Source organism: Ranitomeya imitator, chromosome 5 (assembly GCF_032444005.1).
Source record: "Ranitomeya imitator isolate aRanImi1 chromosome 5, aRanImi1.pri, whole genome shotgun sequence".
Taxonomy (NCBI): Eukaryota; Metazoa; Chordata; class Amphibia; order Anura; family Dendrobatidae; genus Ranitomeya; species Ranitomeya imitator.
The window spans coordinates 425,641,502-425,663,004 of NC_091286.1; the positions used below are offsets into that span (position 1 = coordinate 425,641,502).

General features: G+C 42.7%; 1 protein-coding gene across 3 annotated transcripts in view; it reads left to right on the forward strand.

Annotated features, from left to right (window-relative positions):
* The window catches only part of TPRG1 (tumor protein p63 regulated 1), a 254,691-nt gene that overhangs the window by 119,733 nt on the left and 113,455 nt on the right, over nucleotides 1-21,503 (forward strand). For all 3 annotated transcript variants that reach the window (XM_069727098.1, XM_069727097.1, XM_069727095.1), the window contains one exon: nucleotides 1,509-1,685. In XM_069727098.1, the coding sequence (XP_069583199.1) occupies nucleotides 1,509-1,685 (177 nt within the window). The remainder of the gene's footprint in view (nucleotides 1-1,508; nucleotides 1,686-21,503) is intronic.

Sequence of the window (21,503 nt, forward strand, 5' to 3'; positions counted from 1 at the left end):
TATATGAGCTATAATTGCCAGCAGAGGTGCAGGAAGTGCCTTGTCATGCCCAGAGCACTTAAAGTGACAGCTCATACATGCTGCTCAATCATTGGGCAGCATCTATCAGGCACTGATTGTATCAACCCAGCCAGGTATGTTTGTCTGTAAAATGCTATGGCCTTTCAGAGAAATCCATACTTTAAAAGCCATCAGGGACTGAGACCTCGCAGTAGACTAGTCTGTCAGGTCAGTCCCTGGCTGCATCCCCCCGCAGCTGCCCTTGTTAGATATGTCCCTGCCTATGTGCCGCAGTGTTTCAGAGTCAAATATACCTGGCGGAGATAATAAAGCCAGTTACTGGTACATGCTGCCCACAGATTGCGCAGCATGGAATATCTGACAGGTTCACTTTATCGCACTATTAGCATGTGGATTAAACACTGATCACTCAGTAAGGCAACAACAGATAAAATATGTAAAGGTGTTGATAGATTTAGCTTTCAAAAATGTTCATGTCCACATTGATGTACATGGGGGGATTTGATCTGACAGATTCCCTTTAAACCTCAAGGACCTGCTGACAAACCAGGTTTTGTGACCATAGTGCATTGACTTTTGGGATGCTTCAACAAGGCAACTGGGCATATTTAACTATGTCACGCTTACGCCTGACTATAACTATGTCACGCTTATGCCTGGCTTAACTATGTCACGCTGATGCCTGGCTACAACTATGCCACGCTGAGGCCTGATTTACAACTATGCCACGCTGAGGCCTGACTACAACTATACCACTCTTGTCACCTGGCTACAACTATGTCACATTGACACCTGGCTACAACTATGCCACGCTGGCAACTGAATACAACTATGTCATACTGACACCTGGCTACTAAAGTGGCACACTGACACCTGGCTACAGCTATGCCACGCTGACACATGGTTTACCAATAATAGCATGCTTATGTGTTTCATCTTACAACAATGTCCTGTATCCCAGCAGTTCGGGTCATGATATAGTGGCATTTCTGGCACGTGTCCCACAAATACACCGTAGTAATTGGGCTCTCAATGGAGAACTTCTTTGCATAAATGAACCCGCTTTGTTTCTTCTAATGTAATAGTCTGGTTATGTCAGATACTTACAATTTTCTTCCCTGTTAAAAGGCTGCTTGCACAATATTTTTTCCTCTTATTTTCACATTCTTGGAGCTGTCAGAATCTTTCTAAATGAAGACAGCCACTCACAGAAACTTGTGAGGTTTTGCAGTTTTGTTCATAATCCAGATGGGAGATATTTTTTAACAAGATTTCAGAATGAATAATCACCATAATGTCAGATTAAAAAGCTGGCACCACGTTTCTTCTCCTCTGGTTATTTAGATTGACAAATTGCTGCCACCTTGTGGTCAAACTCCAGAATGCATGTCTAGTAGCTTCTTTTTTTGGTATTGCCACATAGTACATGTTTAATGGTGCTCGTAATCCGGTACATCTGATGTATTTATTGCTTTTATTTCCTGCAGAATTGATCATTGGAACAATGAAAAGGAACGTGTTGTTCTATTAACAGCTAATAACCTATTTATCTGCAAGTATGACTTCATCATGTTGTGCTGCCAGCAAATCCAAAAGGTTCCTCTAAACTTCGTAGACCGAATATGTCGCGGTCCATTCATATTTCCACAGAAGTCCTTGGACAAGTAAGTAGGTAGTTTTTACAATATAGATAAGACATGGGATGCATGTGGAGCTTCCGTATGCTGCGGAGTGGCAGTGGGTTCTCATTAAGTATACCTGGTACTCGCCGTTTCCCCCTGAGAAGGCCTGTAGTCTGTTAGCAATTTTCTTAATGGCTTTTTTAGAAATGTGGAGAGTGTATATTCTCACAAAGCCATAATATATAGGTGCATTGTGCACCTGACAGATAAAATACAACTTTTATTCTGCCAGCATTTTAGAGCAGGACCAGAACAACAAGTACTACATGCTGTGTAATTGCAGAGCCGCATTAACACCGAGAGATGGAAGCAGCTGTGTTTGTTTACTGGCAACAGATGTAAATCGGGAAACAAAGTATCAGAATTGAATCATTTCACTTTTATGCAATGAATCAATAGTAAAATGTATTATATACAGCTCTGGCAAAAATTAAGAGACCACTGCAAAATGTTCAGTTTCTCTGATTTTTCTCTTTATATGTATGTTTTTGAGTAAAATGTAAATTGTTCTTTTAGTCTATAAACTTCTGACAACGTCTCTGAATTACCAAGCAATAAATGTTGTATTTTTTTCTGACAAAGAAAAATGATCAAAATAAAAAAAAACCCAGTGCTTTCAGACCTCAAATAATGCAAAGAAAACAAGTTCATAATCATTTAGAAACAACGATACTAATGTTTTAATCAGGAAGAGATCAGAAATCAATATTTTGTAGAATAACCATGATTTTTAATCACAGCTTTCATGCGTCTTGGCATGCTTTCCACCAGTCTTTCATACTGCTTCTGGCGTAAAAATGTAAGCAGTTCTTCTTTGTTTGATGGCTGTGACTATCCATCATCCTCTTGATTACATTCCAGAGGTTTTCAATGGGGTTCAGGTCTGGAGATTGGGCTGCCCATGACAGGGTTTTCATGTGGTGGTCTCTTAATTTTTGCCAGAGCTGTAGTTTATTACTGAAAAGTGCTGCTTCTTTCTCCACTTTTCAGACTCCCATTCTCCTCTCCTCCCTCTAGTGATCACTTCATTCTGAATTCATTGATAAAAAAAAGTACAGGAGTCAGAGAAGAGATGGATTCTCATATGGAGATCAGGTTATAGCTGCTGCTTAGTGATTTCTGCTCTTTGAGATGCTCAGTGTTGGTGGATTTGATACAGTTTTTGGAATAGACACCGAAAGCCACACTACTCCCTGGACCAAGAACAGCATTTATGGGATGATATTCCTCTAAATATCTATAGCCGCCTTAAGGGAAAAACAAATGCAGGCTATATATCAAATTCTAATTTTTGAAATTCATATTTTACAGTACACTGATCGGGATCCAAGAAGTATCGTTTCTCCTTGCAGAGATTGACATGTTAAGCATGTCGAGATGAGGAGACTTAAAGCCGCAATGCTCCTCTGGGAAATATGCAAATTGTCTCTTTAGAGAGGAAGAGGACTAGAACTCTAGTTGCCATCTATTGGAAGCAGCAATCCTAACAGTCAATGTCGACCCTTTAACGAGCCTTGTTATATGACTTAGGATAAAAGCCAAACCAGAATCTCAATTTGCAGACACTGTGTTTCGGGGTACTGCTCCTTGTCAGTGCAAAATGGAGTCTCCTCACCTCGACATGCTTAACATGTCACTCTCCTCAAGGAGAATCAATACTTCTTGAATCCCGGTCAGGCCAGATCTCCACTTTGCACTGACGAGGGGCAGTACCCCGAAACACACTGTCTGCAAATTGAGATTCTGGTTTGGCTTTTATCCTAAGTCATGTGACAAGGCTCATTAAAGGGTCGACATTGGCTGTTAGGATTGCTACTCAAGAGACAATTTGGACAGTACACTGATGTAATTTTTTACTGCACTGGTTTGCACTAGGTGTAATATCTGAGATCCTCACATTTACTGTGGGTTTTTCTAGAGAGAACCTGAAAAGTGTGGCCCACGGACCATATCTGGCCCTCTGGTTGTTCTAGTCCATCCTGCGGACCCAGAAAGCCGAAGGGCTGAAACAGTGGCCAACGGGCTGCATCATGCCCTCTAGGGCTGTGGAGTCGATGATTCAAACCACCTGTCACGTATTAACAAGAGACTGTGTGTGCCTACACGATCCCTTGAACAGGAGGCACCATAGGCTGTCTCTGTCCCCCAGATTACCCTGGATGGTGGAGACGCTGGGATCTCATACCATGCTATGTTCCTATCTTAACCCTTATCTGTTCCCTCCCCCAAGAGAGGCATGAGGCTGACGTGTATTGGAAAACACTAGACAAAACTAGACAGACAGGGACAAAAGAAAACTCCGATCTTATATATACACTCACAAAACAACAACATGGAAAACAGTGGAGGGAGGAATAAGAGAAAGAAAAACCAAATAGGAGAGGATAAGGATAAAGCAATTTCACCCAGCAGCAATCTCCAACCGCCTACTCCAAACACTGAACTTCTCCTTCAAATACAATCTACTATCACTCGCAACGTCCAAGTGCCAGTGATGAGCATATATATACCAGAGGGGAGTGGCCAACTCAGAACAGCCGAGACAGATCAAGATGTAGAACTCCAGGAAATCAACTAAACTGATTAACCTTTGCAATGACAGAGCAAGGAAAACCTGCACTGTTTAACCCCTTAATCCCATATGACGTACTATCCCGTCCAGGTGACCTGGGACTTAATTCCCATGGACGGGATAGTACGTCATATGCGATCGGCCGCGCTCACGGGGGGAGCGCGGCCGATCGCGGCCGGGTGTCAGCTGCCTATCGCAGCTGACATCCGGCACTATGTGCCAGGAGCGGTCACGGACCGCTCCCGGCACATTAACCCCCGGCACACCGCGATCAAAGATGATCGCGGTGTGCCGGCGGTGCAGGGAAGCATCGCGCAGGGAGGGGGCTCCCTGCGGGCTTCCCTGAGACGATCGGTACACGGTGATGTGCTCACCGTGTACCGAGCGTCTTCTCCCTGCAGTCCCCGGATCCAAAATGGCCGCCGGGCTGCATCCGGGTCCTGCAGGGAGCACTTCCGGGTCAGGATCAGGCTGCAGCTGCAGCTCTAATCCTGCCCGGCTGTATGTCAGATCACCGATCTGATAGAGTGCTGTGCACACTGTCAGATCGGTGATCTGTGATGTCCCCCCCTGGGACAAAGTGAAAAAGTAAAAAAAAAAATTTCCACACTTGTAAAAAAAAAAATAAAAAAAAAATTCCTAAATAAAGCAGAAAAAAAAAAATATTATTCCCATAAATACATTTCTTTACATAAAAAAAAAACAAAAAAACAATAAAAGTACACATATTTAGTATCGCCGCGTCCGTAACGACCCGACCTATAAAACTGGCCCACTAGTTAACCCCTTCAGTGAACACCGTAAGAAAAAAAAAAAAAAAACGAGCCAAAAAACAACGCTATATTATCATAACGCTGAACAAAGAGTGGAATAACACGCGATCAAAAAGACGGATATAAATAACCATGTTACCTCTGAAAACGTCATCTTGTCCCGCAAAAAACGAGCCGCCATATAGCATCATAACCAAAAAAATAAAAAAGTTATAGTCCTGAGAATAAAGCGATGCCAAAATAATTATTTTTTCTATAAAATAGCTTTTATCGTATAAAAGCGCCAAAACATAAAAAAAATGATATAAATGAGGTGTCGCTGTAATCGTACTGACCCGAAGAATAAAACTGCTTCATCAATTTTACCAAACGCGGAACGGTATAAACGCCTCCCCCAAAAGAAATTCATGAATAGCTGGTTTTTGGTCATTCTGCCTCACAAAAAAATCGGAATAAAAAGCGATCAAAAACTGTCACGTGTCCGAAAATGTAACCGATAAAAACGTCAACTCGTCCCGCAAAAAACAAGACCTCACATGACTCTGTGGACCAAAATATGGAAAAATTATAGGTCTCAAAATGTGGAGACGCAAAAACTTTTTTGCTATAAAAAGCGTCTTTTAGTGTGTGACGGCTGCCAATCATAAAAATCCGCTAAAAAACTCGCTATAAAAGTAAATCAAACCCCCCTTCATCACCCCCTTAGTTAGGCTAGGTTCACATTGCGTTAATGGGTTAACGCTAACGGACAGCGTTGCACGGCGAAAATGTCACAATTAACGCCGTGCAACGGGTCCGTTAGCACAACCATTGACAGCAATGTGATTTTCAGGTGTAGCGCATCGCTAGAGCGTGCCATTTTCGGCTCGCGCTAGCAAGGTGCCATTCTTTTGTGGCGCGCCTCAGACGCTGCTTGCAGCGTCCGCGGCGCGCCCGAGGTCCGATCCCCGATCTTCCAGAGCGGGGACGTTAACGCGACCACTAAACACGACACCTAAAAAGACATTGTGTTAGCGCAATCCGCTAGTGCTAAACGGATTTCCCTAACGCAATGTGAACCTAGCCTTAGGGAAAAATAATAAAATTTAAAAAAATGTATTTATTTCCATTTTCCGGTTAGGGTTAGGGTTAGGGCTAGGGTTGGGGCTAGGGTTAGGGTTTGGATTACATTTACAGTTGGGAATAGGGTTGGGATTAGGGTTAGGGGTGTGTCTGGGTTAGGTGTGTGGTTAGGGTTACAGTTGGGATTAGGGTTAGTGGTGCGTTTGGATTAGGGTTTCATTTATAATTGGGGGGTTTCCACTGTTTAGACACATCAGGGGCTCTCCAAACGCGACATGGCGTCCGATCTCAATTCCAGCCAATTCTGCATTGAAAAAGTAAAACAGTGCTCCTTCACTTCCGAGCTCTCCCGTGCGCCCAAACAGGGGTTTACCCCAACATATGGGGTATCAGCGTACTCGAGACAAATTGGACAACAACTTTTTGGGTCCAAGTTCTCTTGTTATCCTTGGGAAAATAAAAATTTGGGGGGCTAAAAATCATTTTTGTGGGAAAAAAAAGGATTTTTATTTTCACGGCTCTGCGTTGTAAACTGTAGTGAAACACTTGGGGGTTCAAAGTTTTCACAACACATCTAGATAAGTTCCATGGGAGGTCTAGTTTCCAATATGGGGTCACTTGTGGGTGGTTTCTACTGTTTGGGTACATCAGGGGCTCTGCAAATGCAACGTGACGCCTGCAGACCAATCCATCTAAGTCTGCATTCCAAATGGCGCTCCTTCCCTTCCGAGCTCTGCCATGAGCCCAAACAGTGGTTCCCCCCCACATATGGGGTATCAGCGTACTCAGGACAAATTGAACAACAACTTTTGGGGTCCAATTTGTTCTGTTACCCTTGTAAAAATACAAAGCTGGGGGCTAAAAAATCATTTTTTTGAAAAAAAAAAGAATTTTTATTTTCACGGGTCTGCGTTATAAACTGTAGTGAAACACTTAGGGGTTCAAAGTTCTCACAACACATCTAGATAAGTTCCATGGGAGGTCTAGTTTCTAATATGGGGTCACTTGTGGGGGGTTTGTACTGTTTGGGTACATCAGGGGCTCTGCAAATGCAACGTGACTCCTGCAGACCAATCCATCTAAGTCTGCATTCCAAATGGCGCTCCTTCCCTTCCGAGCTCTGCCATGCGCCCAAACAGTGGTTCCCCCCCACATATGGGGTATCAGCGTACTCAGGACAAATTGGACAACAACTTTTGGGGTCCAATTTATTATGTTACCCTTGTGAAAATACAAAACTGGGGGCTAAAAAATTTTTGCGAAAAAAAAATAAATTTATTTTAACGGCTCTGCGTTATAAACTGTAGTGAAACACTTGGGGGTTCAAAGCTCTCAAAACACATCTAGATAAGTTCCTTAGAGGGTCTAGTTTCCAAAATGGTGTCACTTGTGGGGGTTTTTAATGTTTAGGCACATCAGGGGCTCTCCAAACCAACATGACGTCCCATCTTAATTCCAGTCAATTTTGCATTGAAAAGTCAAATGGCGCTCCTTCCCTTCCGAGCTCTGCTATGCACCCAAAAAGTGGTTTACCCCCACATATGGGGTATCGTCGCACTCAGGACAAATTGCACAACAACTTTTGTGGTCTAATTTCTTCTCTTACCCTTGGGAAAATAAAAAATTGGGGGCGAAAAGATCATTTTTGTGAAAAAATAAGATTTTTTATTTTTACGGCTCTGCATTATAAACTTCTGTGAAGCACTTGTTGGGTCAAAGTGCTCACCACACATCTAGATAAGTTCCTTAAGGGGTCTACTTTTCAAAATGGTGTCACTTGTGAGGGGTTCCAATGTTTAGGCACATCAGGGGCTCTCCAAACGCAACATGGCGTCCCATCTCAATTCCAGTCAATTTTGCATTGAAAAGTCAAATGGCGCTCCTTTCCTTCCGAGCTCTGCCATGCGCCCAAACAGTGGTTTACCCCCACATATGGGGTATCGTCGCACTCAGGACAAATTGCACAACAACTTTTGTGGTCTAATTTCTTCTCTTACCCTTGGGAAAATAAAAAATTGGTGGCGAAAAGATTATTTTTGTGAAAAAATATGATTTTTTATTTTTACGGCTCTGCATTATAAACTTCTGTGAAGCACTTGTTGGGTCAAAGTGCTCACCACACCTCTAGATAAGTTCCTTAAGGGGTCTACTTTCCAAAATGGTGTCACTTGTGGGGATTTCAATGTTTAGGCACATCAGGGGCTCTCCAAACGCAACATGGCGTCCCATCTCAATTCCAGTCAATTTTGCATTGAAAAGTCAAATGGCGCTCCTTTCCTTCCGAGCTCTGCCATGCGCCCAAACAGTGGTTTACCCCCACATATGGGGTATCGTCGCACTCAGGACAAATTGCACAACAACTTTTGTGGTCTAATTTCTTCTCTTACCCTTGGGAAAATAAAAAATTGGTGGCGAAAAGATTATTTTTGTGAAAAAATATGATTTTTTATTTTTACGGCTCTGCATTATAAACTTCTGTGAAGCACTTGTTGGGTCAAAGTGCTCACCACACCTCTAGATAAGTTCCTTAAGGGGTCTACTTTCCAAAATGGTGTCACTTGTGGGGATTTCAATGTTTAGGCACATCAGGGGCTCTCCAAACGCAACATGGCATCCCATCTCAATTCCAGTCAATTTTGCATTGAAAAGTAAAATGGCGCTCCTTCCCTTCCGAGCTCTGCCATACGCCCAAACAATGGTTTACACCCATATACGGGGTATCAGCGTACTCAGGACAAATTGGCCAACAATTTTTGAGGTTCAATTTCTTCTCTTACTCTTGGGAAAATAAAAAATTGGGGGCGAAAAGATCATTTTTGTGAAAAAATATGATTTTTTATTTTTACGGCTCTGCATTATAAACTTCTGTGAAGCAATTGGTGGGTCAAAGTGGTCACCACACATCTAGATAAGTTCCTTAGGGTGTCTACTTTCCAAAATGGTGTCACTTGTGGGGGGTTTCAATGTTTAGGCACATCAGTGGCTCTCCAAACGCAACATGGTGTCCCATCTCAATTCCTGTCAATTTTGCATTTAAAAGTCAAATGGCGCTCCTTCCCTTCCGAGCTCTGCCATGCGCCCAAACAGTGGTTTACCCCCACATATGGGGTATCAGCGTACTCAGTACAGATTGTACAACAATGTTTGGCATCCATTTTATCCTGTTACCCTTGGTAAAATAAAACAAATTGGAGCTGAAATAAATTTTGTGTGAAAAAAAGTTAAATATTCATTTTTATTTAAACATTCCAAAAATTCCTGTGAAACCCCTGAAGGGTTAATAAACTTCTTGAATGTGGTTTTGAGCACCTTGAGGGGTGCAGTTTTTAGAATGGTGTCACACTTGGGTATTTTCTATCATATAGACCCCTCAAAATGACATCAAATGAGATGTGGTCCCTAAAAAAAAATGGTGTTGTAAAAATGAGAAATTGCTGGTCAACTTTGAACCCTTATAACTCCCTAACAAAAAAAAATTTTGGTTCCAAAATTGTGCTGATGTAAAGGAGACATGTGGGAAATGTTACTTATTAAGTATTTTGCGTGACATATCTCTGTGATTTAAGGGCATAAAAATTTAAAGTTGGAAAATTGCGAAATTTTCAAAATTTTCGCCAAATTTCCGTTTTTTTCACAAATAAACGCAAGTTATATCGAATAAATGTTACTACTAAAATGAAGTACAATATGTCACGAGAAAACAATGTCAGAATCGCCAAGATCCGTTGAAGCGTTCCAGAGTTATAACCTCATAAAGGGACAGTGGTCAGAATTGTAAAAATTGGCCCGGTCATTAACGTGCAAACCACCCTCGGGGCTTAAGGGGTTAATAGGATGCTGAAGCAGTTCTAATCAGTGCAGGAGTTTGTGTAACCAGATGCCATGATCTTCTGGACCCATTTACTGTAGTAAAATGATAACATCAAGCTTTTCATTGCCATTATCTACTATATAATTGTCTAAGGGTCACTTCCGTCTGTCTGTCTGTCTTTCTGTCTCTCTTTCTGTCTGTCTGTCACGGATATTCATTGGTCGCGGCCTCTGTCTGTCATGGCTGACTTTTTTATGGTAGTTCCTGTTGATATGCTGCTAACGTCTCAGATGGTCTCAGGGGACCTAAGACTATATGAAGGGGGATGCAGAGAACACAAAGGACAAATTCCAGTCCTGATCTGCATCATGTATAATAAAATACTGAATATTTAGGTAAAATTGAGGTTTTGTCTCAGGAGAATATACGTGTATATAATTATAGGGTAAATATTAATGTCCTCAATTATTATGTAACTAAATAATAAATTTTATTTTTCCCATCCCAGTTGTTTATTTTCATCTGTTAAAGTGAGAATAATAGCCAAACAGCTCAAATGTACAAAAATACATTTCTGACATTTCAAATAATTATCAGTAACCAATACACCGTATATACTCGACCCCCCTAATTTTGCCACAAAAAAATGGGAAAACTTAATGACTCGAGTATAAGCCTAGGGTGGAAAATGCAGCAGCTACTGGTAAATTAAAAAAAAAAAATAGATACCAATAAAAGTAAAATTAATTGAGACATCAGTAGTTTAAGTGTTTTTGAATATCCATATTGAATCAGGAGCCCCATATAATGCTCCATACAGTTCATGATGGCCCCATAAGATGCTCCATATTAAAATATGCCCCTTATAATGCTGCACAAATGTTGATTATGACCCCATAAGATACTCCATACAGACATTTGCCCCATATAATGCTGCACAAATGCTGATTATGGCCCCATAAGATGCTCCATAGACACGTTTGCCCCGTATAATGCTCCACAAATGCGGATTATGGCCCCATAAGATGCTCCATACAGATATTTGCCCCATATAATGCTGCACATTGCCCCATACAGATATTTGCCCCATATAATGCTGCACATGGCCCCATACAGATATTTCCCCATATAATGCTGCACATGGCCCCATAAGATGCTCCATACAGATATTTGCCCCATATAATGCTGCACATGGCCCCATACAGATATCTGCCCCATATAATGCTGCACATGGCCCCATAAGATGCTCCATACTGATATTTGCCCCATATAATGCTGCACATGGCCCCATACAGATATTTGCCCCATATAATGCTGCACATGGCCCCATAAGATGCTCCATACTGATATTTGCCCCATATAATGCTGCACATGGCCCCATACAGATATTTGCCCCATATAATGCTGCACATGGCCCCATAAGATGCTCCATACAGATATTTGCCCCATATAATGTGGCACATGGCCCCATAAGATGCTCCATACAGATATTTGTCCCATATAATGCTGCACATGGCCCCATGAGATGCTCCATACAGATATTTGCCCCATTGCTGCGATAAAAAAAAATAAAAAAAGACATACTCACCTCTCAGGCCCCCGACACTTGCTATATTCACCTGCTCCCCGTCCCAGCGCTGACCGCCGCTGAGTCTTTCCTGTCCTCTGCACTGACTATTCAGGCAGATGGCGGCACACACTAGTCGCCGACGGTGGAACGGGGAGCAGGTGAATATCGCGCACTGCCCCCCATCATATTCACCTGCTCCTGGCGCTGTTCCTTCTTGTCTGTTCCCCAGCGCCGACAGCTTCTTCCTGTAGTGGGAGGTCACATGGTACTGCTCATTACAGTAATGAATATGCGGCTCCACCACTGTGGGAGTGGAATCGGGTCCATATTCATTGCTGTAATGAGCGGTGCCATGTGACCGCTCACTACAGGAAGAAGCTGCCGGCACCGGGGAACCAGGGACGTGCAGGGACTGCGCCAGGAGCAGGTGAGTATTATTACACAGCTGCCGCTCCCCCTTCCCTGCCGACCCCTGGGTTTGACACGGGTATAAGCCGAGAGGGGCAATTTCAGCCTCAAAAAATGGGCTTCTACTCGAGTATATACGGTAGTCTCCTTTCTTTTAAATAACAGTCATATTCCTTCCATCCATGGAGTCTGTTAGTTTCTTAATCCACTGACGATCAACTTTTTGGGCAGCATCAGCCACAGCATCCCAGACACTGTTCAGAGAGTTGACTCTTTTCCTTCACCATAAATCACCCACTTAAGAAGGACTCCCAACATCTGAAAAGGGTTTAGGTAAGGTTAATATGGGGCCATGTCATTATTCTTTCATCCCTAAGGCCTTTACTAGCAGCCAAGCAGTAGTGTACTTGTCCAAGCATGCGATGTATCTTCATCCTGCATAAACATCATCGTTTTCTTGAACGATGCAGACTTTTTCCTGTACCACTGCTTGAAGAAAGTGTCTTCTAAAAACTGGCAGTAGGTTTAGGAGTTGATTTTGAGGCCACCTTCAACCCAGAAAAGTGGATGTTTGTGCCCGATACTGATCCAGCCATGTCTCATCCATCTGGTCCATCAAGATTCACTCTCACTTTATCAATTCTTAAAACCTTTGAAAAATCTTTCCTCAGATATTTCTTTGCTTTGTCTTCACGTTTCACCTTTTGTCTTGTTTAGTAGAGGTCAGGTTTCAGCCTTCCTTACCTTGGTCCTGTCTGTGAGCACTGAACAACATGCCCTTCTGGACAATCCAGGTCGCATTTCTGTAATATGACAGCACTAGAGGATAATGGGTCCCTGGTCACTTCACGTTTGAGTCATCTCAGAACTTCGGGGCTAATGTTCGTCTTTTTTTATTGTATTTTCAACAAAATTTTAGATGGTTCTGTGATCACACCCCAATTTTAAAATGTTTTTGACTTTTCAGAGTATTAAATCTATTTTTTGGCCCATTTTCCTGAGGGGAAGAACTGAGGAGGTCCATTTTTCCTGAGGAGGAGATAATTCTTCTGTTGATATCCTAAGGCCTCACCCTACTCATTACACCAATACACATGATGATAATTGTGCACACAGTGTAAAGGTGTTTGAATTACTCCTTTAGATTGCTTAGAATATACAGTACTGTATTTTTCAGGATATCAGATGTACCTGACTGTAGGACACACCAAGGTTAACAACTGAAAATAAGAAAGCAATATTTTATATTAATTAAGGATTCCTTTTGGGGTTCTAAGGAAGTGCATTCTTTCTTGGTTCTCCAGGGTAGTAGTGGGAATTAATATTTTTCATTGTGGTATAAGGTAGAAGTAGTGTTATATTTGTAGTGTAGAGTATATCAGGGGAACTTATATAATTTCCCTGGTGGCTTTGTGTAAATGAGGGGTTTATAAATGATGGTCTAGTAGAGTATATTAGAAGGGTCATGTCTCTCAATGGTCAAGTGGCGCAACCAACCTGATCATTATTCAAACATATTTTTTTATTTAACTAACAATTATGTTGTCTGAAAAATAGAGTAATTCATAAAGCCCTACAGTTTCCACATGTAGTGATGCCAGCCAGACAGTGCCCTTATCAGTGTCTGCTAACACATTCAATGCCAATCATTGCCATTCATCTGTCTGACATGGAAGATGCATGTGAACAGCCCCTAGAGGTGCTATGAGAGCACCTTAAGGAGAAGTTTGCATGTATCTTCCATGTCACACAGATAAATGGGGGCTCTCAACCATTAATTCCATATCAATGCAGGACTTACAAGATACATGAGGTACCTTCTAAGTCAGGGGTCTGAAACACGCGGCCCCTGAGGCTGCTTCATCCGGCAATCAGGCACTTCTAGACCCCTTGACATCCCTGCCAGATTCAGGGGATCCGCCGACAGCAGCATTTTATTTCAGCTGAATGTGCGTCCTTAGACACACACTCAATTGAAATGCTGTACCTGGTGAGGTGGGGGAGCGGTAGTGGCAGAGCTGCGGGTCACAGGAGTCAGGAGCCGGCTGCTGCAGCTAACCCCTGCACCCAATGCTAAAGAGAAATGAATATTCACAACTCTTCATGTCCATGGGAGTGGAGAGCAGTGAATATTCATTTATCTTTAATAGCGTGAACAGTAAGCGAAGCCGCCAGCTTCCTGCTGCTGCCGCCGGGCAATCACGTGTGCCTGCTACTAAAGATAATGAATATTCACTGCTCTACACCCCTATGGGAGTGGAGAGCAGTGAATATTCATTCCCTTTAATAACGGGCACTCGTGATCGCCTGGCCGCAAGAAGCTGGCTACTGTTCCTGCTATTAAAGCTCAATGAATATTGACTTCTCTCAACTCCTATAGTCCCAGCATGGAGAGCAGTGAGTATTCCAGAAGCTGCCCTCTGCTTGTAAGCAGCGCATGACGTCACTGCCATGGGCTGCTTTCAAGCATAAATCAGCTGCTGGCATCAGAACAAGACGCTGCGAGGGAGCGCAATGAAAGTAAGTATAATGTTTTGGTTTTTTAATGTTTTTTGTGATGGGAGCCATGTATACCAAGATAGGGATGAGGGGGCCATGCATACCAGGATAAGGATGAGGGGACCATGCATACCAGGATGGGGATGAGGAGACCATGCGTACCAGGATGGTGATGTGGGGATGAGGGGACCATGCATACCAGGATAAGGATGGGCGCCATGCATACCAGGATGGGGATGGGCGCTATGCATACCAGGATAGGGATGGGGATGAGCACCATGCATACCAGGATAGGGATGAGGGGGCCATGTATACCTGGATTGGAGACATATATATACCAGATATTAGTACAGAATTGACCACATTTTTTGCTTCACTTTTTTTCAATTTCCCCACCTCTAAAACCTAGGGACATAACTACAATATGGTGACCTGGATATGGGGGCATGACTACAATATGGGGACCTGGATGGGGCCATAGCTACAATATGGGGACATAATTACAATATGAGGACCTGAATGGGGGGACATGACTACAGTAGGAGAACCTGGATGGGGACATAACTACAATATGGTGACCTGGATATGGGGGCATGACTACAATATGGGGACCTGGATGGGGCCATAGCTACAATATGGGGACATAACTACAATATGAGGACCTGAATGGGGACATGACTACAGTAGGAGAACCTGGATGGGGACATAACTACAATATGAGGAACTGGATATGGGGACATATCTGCAATATGGAGACCTGGATGAGGACGTAACTACAATATGGGGACATAACTACAATATGAGTGCACATTTGTTATCACCACATCCATAATGACTCAAGCGCTAACATTTTAAAAAAAAAAACACAGCAAAAATATTCAAATGGTGTATAGAAAAAAATGATATCACTAAAAATGTCACTTTGTCCTTCAAGGAATGCGGCCCCCCAAATTCAATTTTTTCTGTATGTGGCCCATATACAAAGCCAAGTTTGAGACCCCTGTTCTAAGTCCTGCATTGATATGGATTTCATGGATGAGAGCCCCTAGAAGTCCTAGACCACAAAGGCAAACTACTGAAAGTCAACCAGTAAGTTAGTCTTTGCTTGGTAATCCAACAGGTGACTTCATCTTTCCCCACTAGTTTTTTTTTTTTTTTATCAGATAGATTTTTATTATCCGCAAAGAATAAACAATCAGAGTATTTCTCATGACAATGTTTCATTAAACATTTACAGATAACTTTTCCCCCCGACCAAGAGCCCCCCCCCCCCGCCCAACCCCAGAGACCTCAGCCAGAGCCACCCCACTTCCCATCATCATACAAACATTTGAAGAAACATCCGTTATATTTCCATTGAATACTAGGCTCCCTATATTCTCATTTATCATCCTAATTCAAGTCCATCCACGGTTGCCACAGCTTGTGGAAGATGTCCAGCTTATTCCTTTTGGTGAAGATACTTTTCTCCAAAGTAAGTATATGCTCCGTTTGCTTAAGAAAGTCTCTTCTTGTTTTAGGTTCCTCTCTAATCCAAAATTTGGCGATCAATTTCCTAGCAATGAATAACAATCGTGCATTAGCTATTTTAAACATGTTGTCCGTAACAATTTCCTCCACATATCCCAATATGCAAGTCAGTGGAACCCTAGGGACAGAACATCCATACACCAGTTCAATACGATTTAAAACAACTATCCAGAAGGAGGACAGTCTAGGGCACTGCCACATCATATGCAATATCCCCGCCTGGGATTGTGAGCACCGAGGGCATTCCGAGTTTTGCCTAAGCCCAGCCTTTAACAACCTGTCAGGGGTTCTATAGGCCCTATGGATTACGAATAACTGTGATAGCCTGCCTGGTTCACTCATTGATATCTTGGGCACATATTCTAGGACCAACTCCCATCTATCATTGTCAATTATTCCCAATTCAGCTTCCCATTTCCCTTTGGCTCGGATGGGATATTTTTCCAGGAAAGAAAAAAGCAGAAACCCATATATTTCTGAAATCGCCCCCTTCGTGCAGCTAATTCTTAAGGATATAGTTGAGCATGAGATCAATCTGTACCACTATGGCTCCCCTTTTATTCTGTGCCTGATAAGCATGAGAGATACGATTATACTGGAACAATTCAGACCGTGGCAAATGAAATTCTTCCTGCAACTCCTCAAATGTTTTAAGTCTGCCCTGACTTATCAGCTGCCCCAGCCGTTTAACCCCTTAATCCCATATGACGTACTATCCCGTCCAGGTGACCTGGGACTTAATTCCCAGGGACGGGATAGTACGTCATATGCGATCGGCCGCGCTCACGGGGGGAGCGCGGCCGATCGCGGCCGGGTGTCAGCTGCCTATCGCAGCTGACATCCGGCACTATGTGCCAGGAGCGGTCACGGACCGCTCCCGGCACATTAACCCCCGGCACACCGCGATCAAAGATGATCGCGGTGTGCAGGGAAGCATCGCGCAGGGAGGGGGCTCCTTGCGGGCTTCCCTGAGACGATCGGTGCACGGTGATGTGCTCACCGTGTACCGAGCGTCTTCTCCCTGCAGTCCCCGGATCCAAAATGGCCGCCGGGCTGCATCCGGGTCCTGCAGGGAGCACTTCCGGGTCAGGATCAGGCTGCAGCTGCAGCTCTAATCCTGCCCGGCTGTATGTCAGATCACCGATCTAACAGAGTGCTGTGCACACTGTCAGATCGGTGATCTGTATTGTCCCCCCCTGGGACAAAGTGAAAAAGTAAAAAAAAAAATTTCCACACTTGTAAAAAAAAAAAAAAAAAAAAAAATTCCTAAATAAAGCAGAAAAAAAAAAATATTATTCCCATAAATACATTTCTTTACATAAAAAAAAAACAAAAGAACAATAAAAGTACACATATTTAGTATCGCCGCGTCCGTAACGACCCGACCTATAAAACTGGCCCACTAGTTAACCCCTTCAGTGAACACCGTAAGAAAAAAAAAAAACGAGCCAAAAAACAACGCTTTATTATCATAACGCTGAACAAAAAGTGGAATAACACGCGATCAAAAAGACGGATATAAATAACCATGGTACCTCTGAAAACGTCATCTTGTCCCGCAAAAAACGAGCCGCCATATAGCATCATAACCAAAAAAATAAAAAAGTTATAGTCCGCAGAATAAAGCGATGCCAAAATAATTATTTTTTCTATAAAATAGCTTTTATCGTATAAAAGCGCCAAAACATAAAAAAAAAATGCTATAAATGAGGTATCGCTGTAATCGTACTGACCCGAAGAATAAAACTGCTTCGTCAATTTTACCAAACGCGGAACGGTATAAACGCCTCCCCCAAAAGAAATTCATGAATAGCTGGTTTTTGGTCATTCTGCCTCACAAAAAATCGGAATAAAAAGCAATCAAAAACTATCACATGTCCGAAAATGTAACCGATAAAAACGTCAACTCGTCCCGCAAAAAACAAGACCTCACATGACTCTGTGGACCAAAATATGGAAAAATTATAGGTCTCAAAATGTGGAGACGCAAAAACTTTTTTGCTATAAAAAGCGTCTTTTAGTGTGTGACGGCTGCCAATCATAAAAATCCGATATAAAAAACGCTATAAAAGTAAATCAAACCCCCCTTCATCATCCCCTTAGTTAGGCTAGGTTCACATTGCATTAATGGGTTAACGCTAACGGACAGCGTTGCACGGCGAAAATGTCACAATTAACGCCGTGCAACGGGTCCGTTAGCACAACCATTGACAGCAATGTGATTTTCTGGTGTAGCGCATCGGGATTAGGGTTGGGATTAGAATTAGGGGTGTGTCAGGGTTAGGTGTGTGGTTAGGGTTACAGTTGGGATTAGGGTTAGGGGTGCGTTTGGATTAGGGTTTCATTTATAATTGGGGGGTTTCCACTGTTTAGACACATCAGGGGCTCTCCAAACGCGACATGGCGTCCGATCTCAATTCCAGCCAATTCTGCATTGAAAAAGTAAAACAGTGCTCCTTCACTTCCGAGCTCTCCCGTGCGCCCAAACAGGGGTTTACCCCAACATATGGGGTATCATCATACTCGAGACAAATTGGACAACAACTTTTTGGGTCCAAGTTCTCTTGTTATCCTTGGGAAAATAAAAATGTGGGGGGCTAAAAATCATTTTTGTGGGGAAAAAAAGGATTTTTTATTTTCACGGCTCTGCGTTGTAAACTGTAGTGAAACACTTGGGGGTTCAGAGTTTTCACAACACATCTAGATAAGTTCCGTGGGAGGTCTAGTTTCCAATATGAGGTCACTTGTGGGTGGTTTCTACTGTTTGGGTACATCAGGGGCTCTGCAAATGCAACGTGACGCCTGCAGACCAATCCATCTAAGTCTGCATTCCAAATGGCGCTCCTTCCCTTCCGAGCTCTGCCATGCGCCCAAACAGTGGTTCCCCCCCACATATGGGGTATCAGCGTACTCAGGACAAATTGAACAACAACTTTTGGGGTCCAATTTATTCTGTTACCCTTGTAAAAATACAAAGCTGGGGGCTAAAAAATCATTTTTGTGAAAAAAAAAAGAATTTTTATTTTCACGGCTCTGCGTTATAAACTGTAGTGAAACACTTAGGGGTTCAAAGTTCTCACAACACATCTAGATAAGTTCCTTGGGAGGTCTAGTTTCTAATATGGGGTCACTTGTGGGGGTTTGTACTGTTTGGGTACATCAGGGGCTCTGCAAATGCAACGTGACTCCTGCAGACCAATCCATCTAAGTCTGCATTCCAAATGGCGCTCCTTCCCTTCCGAGCTCTGCCATGCGCCCAAACAGTGGTTCCCCCCCACATATGGGGTATCAGCGTACTCAGGACAAATTGGACAACAACTTTTGGGGTCCAATTTATTATGTTACCCTTGTGAAAAAACAAAACTGGGGGCTAAAAAATAATTTTTGCGAAAAAAAAAAATTATTTTAACGGCTCTGCGTTATAAACTGTAGTGAAACACTTGGGGGTTCAAAGCTCTCAAAACACATCTAGATAAGTTCCTTAGGGGGTCTAGTTTCCAAAATGGTGTCACTTGCGGGGGGTTTTAATGTTTAGGCACATCAGGGGCTCTCCAAATCAACATGGCGTCCCATCTTAATTCCAGTCAATTTTGCATTGAAAAGTCAAATGGCGCTCCTTCCCTTCCGAGCTCTGCTATGCACTCAAAAAGTGGTTTACCCCCACATATGGGGTATCATCGTACTCAGGACAAATTGCACAACAACTTTTGTGGTCTAATTTCTTCTCTTACCCTTGGGAAAATAAAAAATTGGGGGCGAAAAGATCATTTTTGTGAAAAAATAAGATTTTTTATTTTTACGGCTCTGCATTATAAACTTCTGTGAAGCACTTGTTGGGTCAAAGTGCTCACCACACATCTAGATAAGTTCCTTAAGGGGTCTACTTTTCAAAATGGTGCCACTTGTGATGGGTTCCAATGTTTAGGCACATCAGGGGCTCTCCAAACGCAACATGGCGTCCCATCTCAATTCCAGTCAATTTTGCATTGAAAAGTCAAATGGCGCTCCTTTCCTTCCGAGCTCTGCCATGCGCCCAAACAGTGGTTTAGCCCCACATATGGGGTATCGTCGCACTCAGGACAAATTGCACAACAACTTTTGTGGTCTAATTTCTTCTCTTACCCTTGGGAAAATAAAAAATTGGTGGCGAAAAGATTATTTTTGTGAAAAAATATGATTTTTTATTTTTACGGCTCTGCATTATAAACTTCTGTGAAGCACTTGTTGGGTCAAAGTGCTCACCACACCTCTAGATAAGTTCCTTAAGGGGTCTACTTTCCAAAATGGTGTCACTTGTGATGGGTTCCAATGTTTAGGCACATCAGGGGCTCTCCAAACGCAACATGGCGTCCCATCTCAATTCCAGTCAATTTTGCATTGAAAAGTCAAATGGCGCTCCTTTCCTTCCGAGCTCTGCCATGCGCCCAAACAGTGGTTTAGCCCCACATATGGGGTATCGTCGCACTCAGGACAAATTGCACAACAACTTTTGTGGTATAATTTCTTCTCTTACCCTTGGGAAAATAAAAAATTGGTGGCGAAAAGATTATTTTTGTGAAAAAATATGATTTTTTATTTTTACGGCTCTGCATTATAAACTTCTGTGAAGCACTTGTTGGGTCAAAGTGCTCACCACACCTCTAGATAAGTTCCTTAAGGGGTCTACTTTCCAAAATGGTGTCACTTGTGATGGGTTCCAATGTTTAGGCACATCAGGGGCTCTCCAAACGCAACATGGCGTCCCATCTCAATTCCAGTCAATTTTGCATTGAAAAGTCAAATGGCGCTCCTTTCCTTCCGAGCTCTGCCATGCGCCCAAACAGTGGTTTAGCCCCACATATGGGGTATCGTCGCACTCAGGACAAATTGCACAACAACTTTTGTGGTCTAATTTCTTCTCTTACCCTTGGGAAAATAAAAAATTGGTGGCGAAAAGATTATTTTTGTGAAAAAATATGATTTTTTATTTTTACGGCTCTGCATTATAAACTTCTGTGAAGCACTTGTTGGGTCAAAGTGCTCACCACACCTCTAGATAAGTTCCTTAAGGGGTCTACTTTCCAAAATGGTGTCACTTGTGGGGATTTCAATGTTTAGGCACATCAGGGGCTCTCCAAACGCAACATGGCATCCCATCTCAATTCCAGTCAATTTTGCATTGAAAAGTAAAATGGCGCTCCTTCCCTTCCGAGCTCTGCCATACGCCCAAACAATGGTTTACACCCATATATGGGGTATCAGCGTACTCAGGACAAATTGGCCAACAATTTTTGAGGTCCAATTTCTTCTCTTACTCTTGGGAAAATAAAAAATTGGGGGCGAAAAGATCATTTTTGTGAAAAAATATGATTTTTTATTTTTACGGCTCTGCATTATAAACTTCTGTGAAGCAATTGGTGGGTCAAAGTGGTCACCACACATCTAGATAAGTTCCTTAGGGTGTCTACTTTCCAAAATGGTGTCACTTGTGGGGGGTTTCAATGTTTAGGCACATGAGGGGCTCTCCAAACGCAACATGGCGTCCCATCTCAATTCCTGTCAATTTTGCATTTAAAAGTCAAATGGCGTTCCTTTC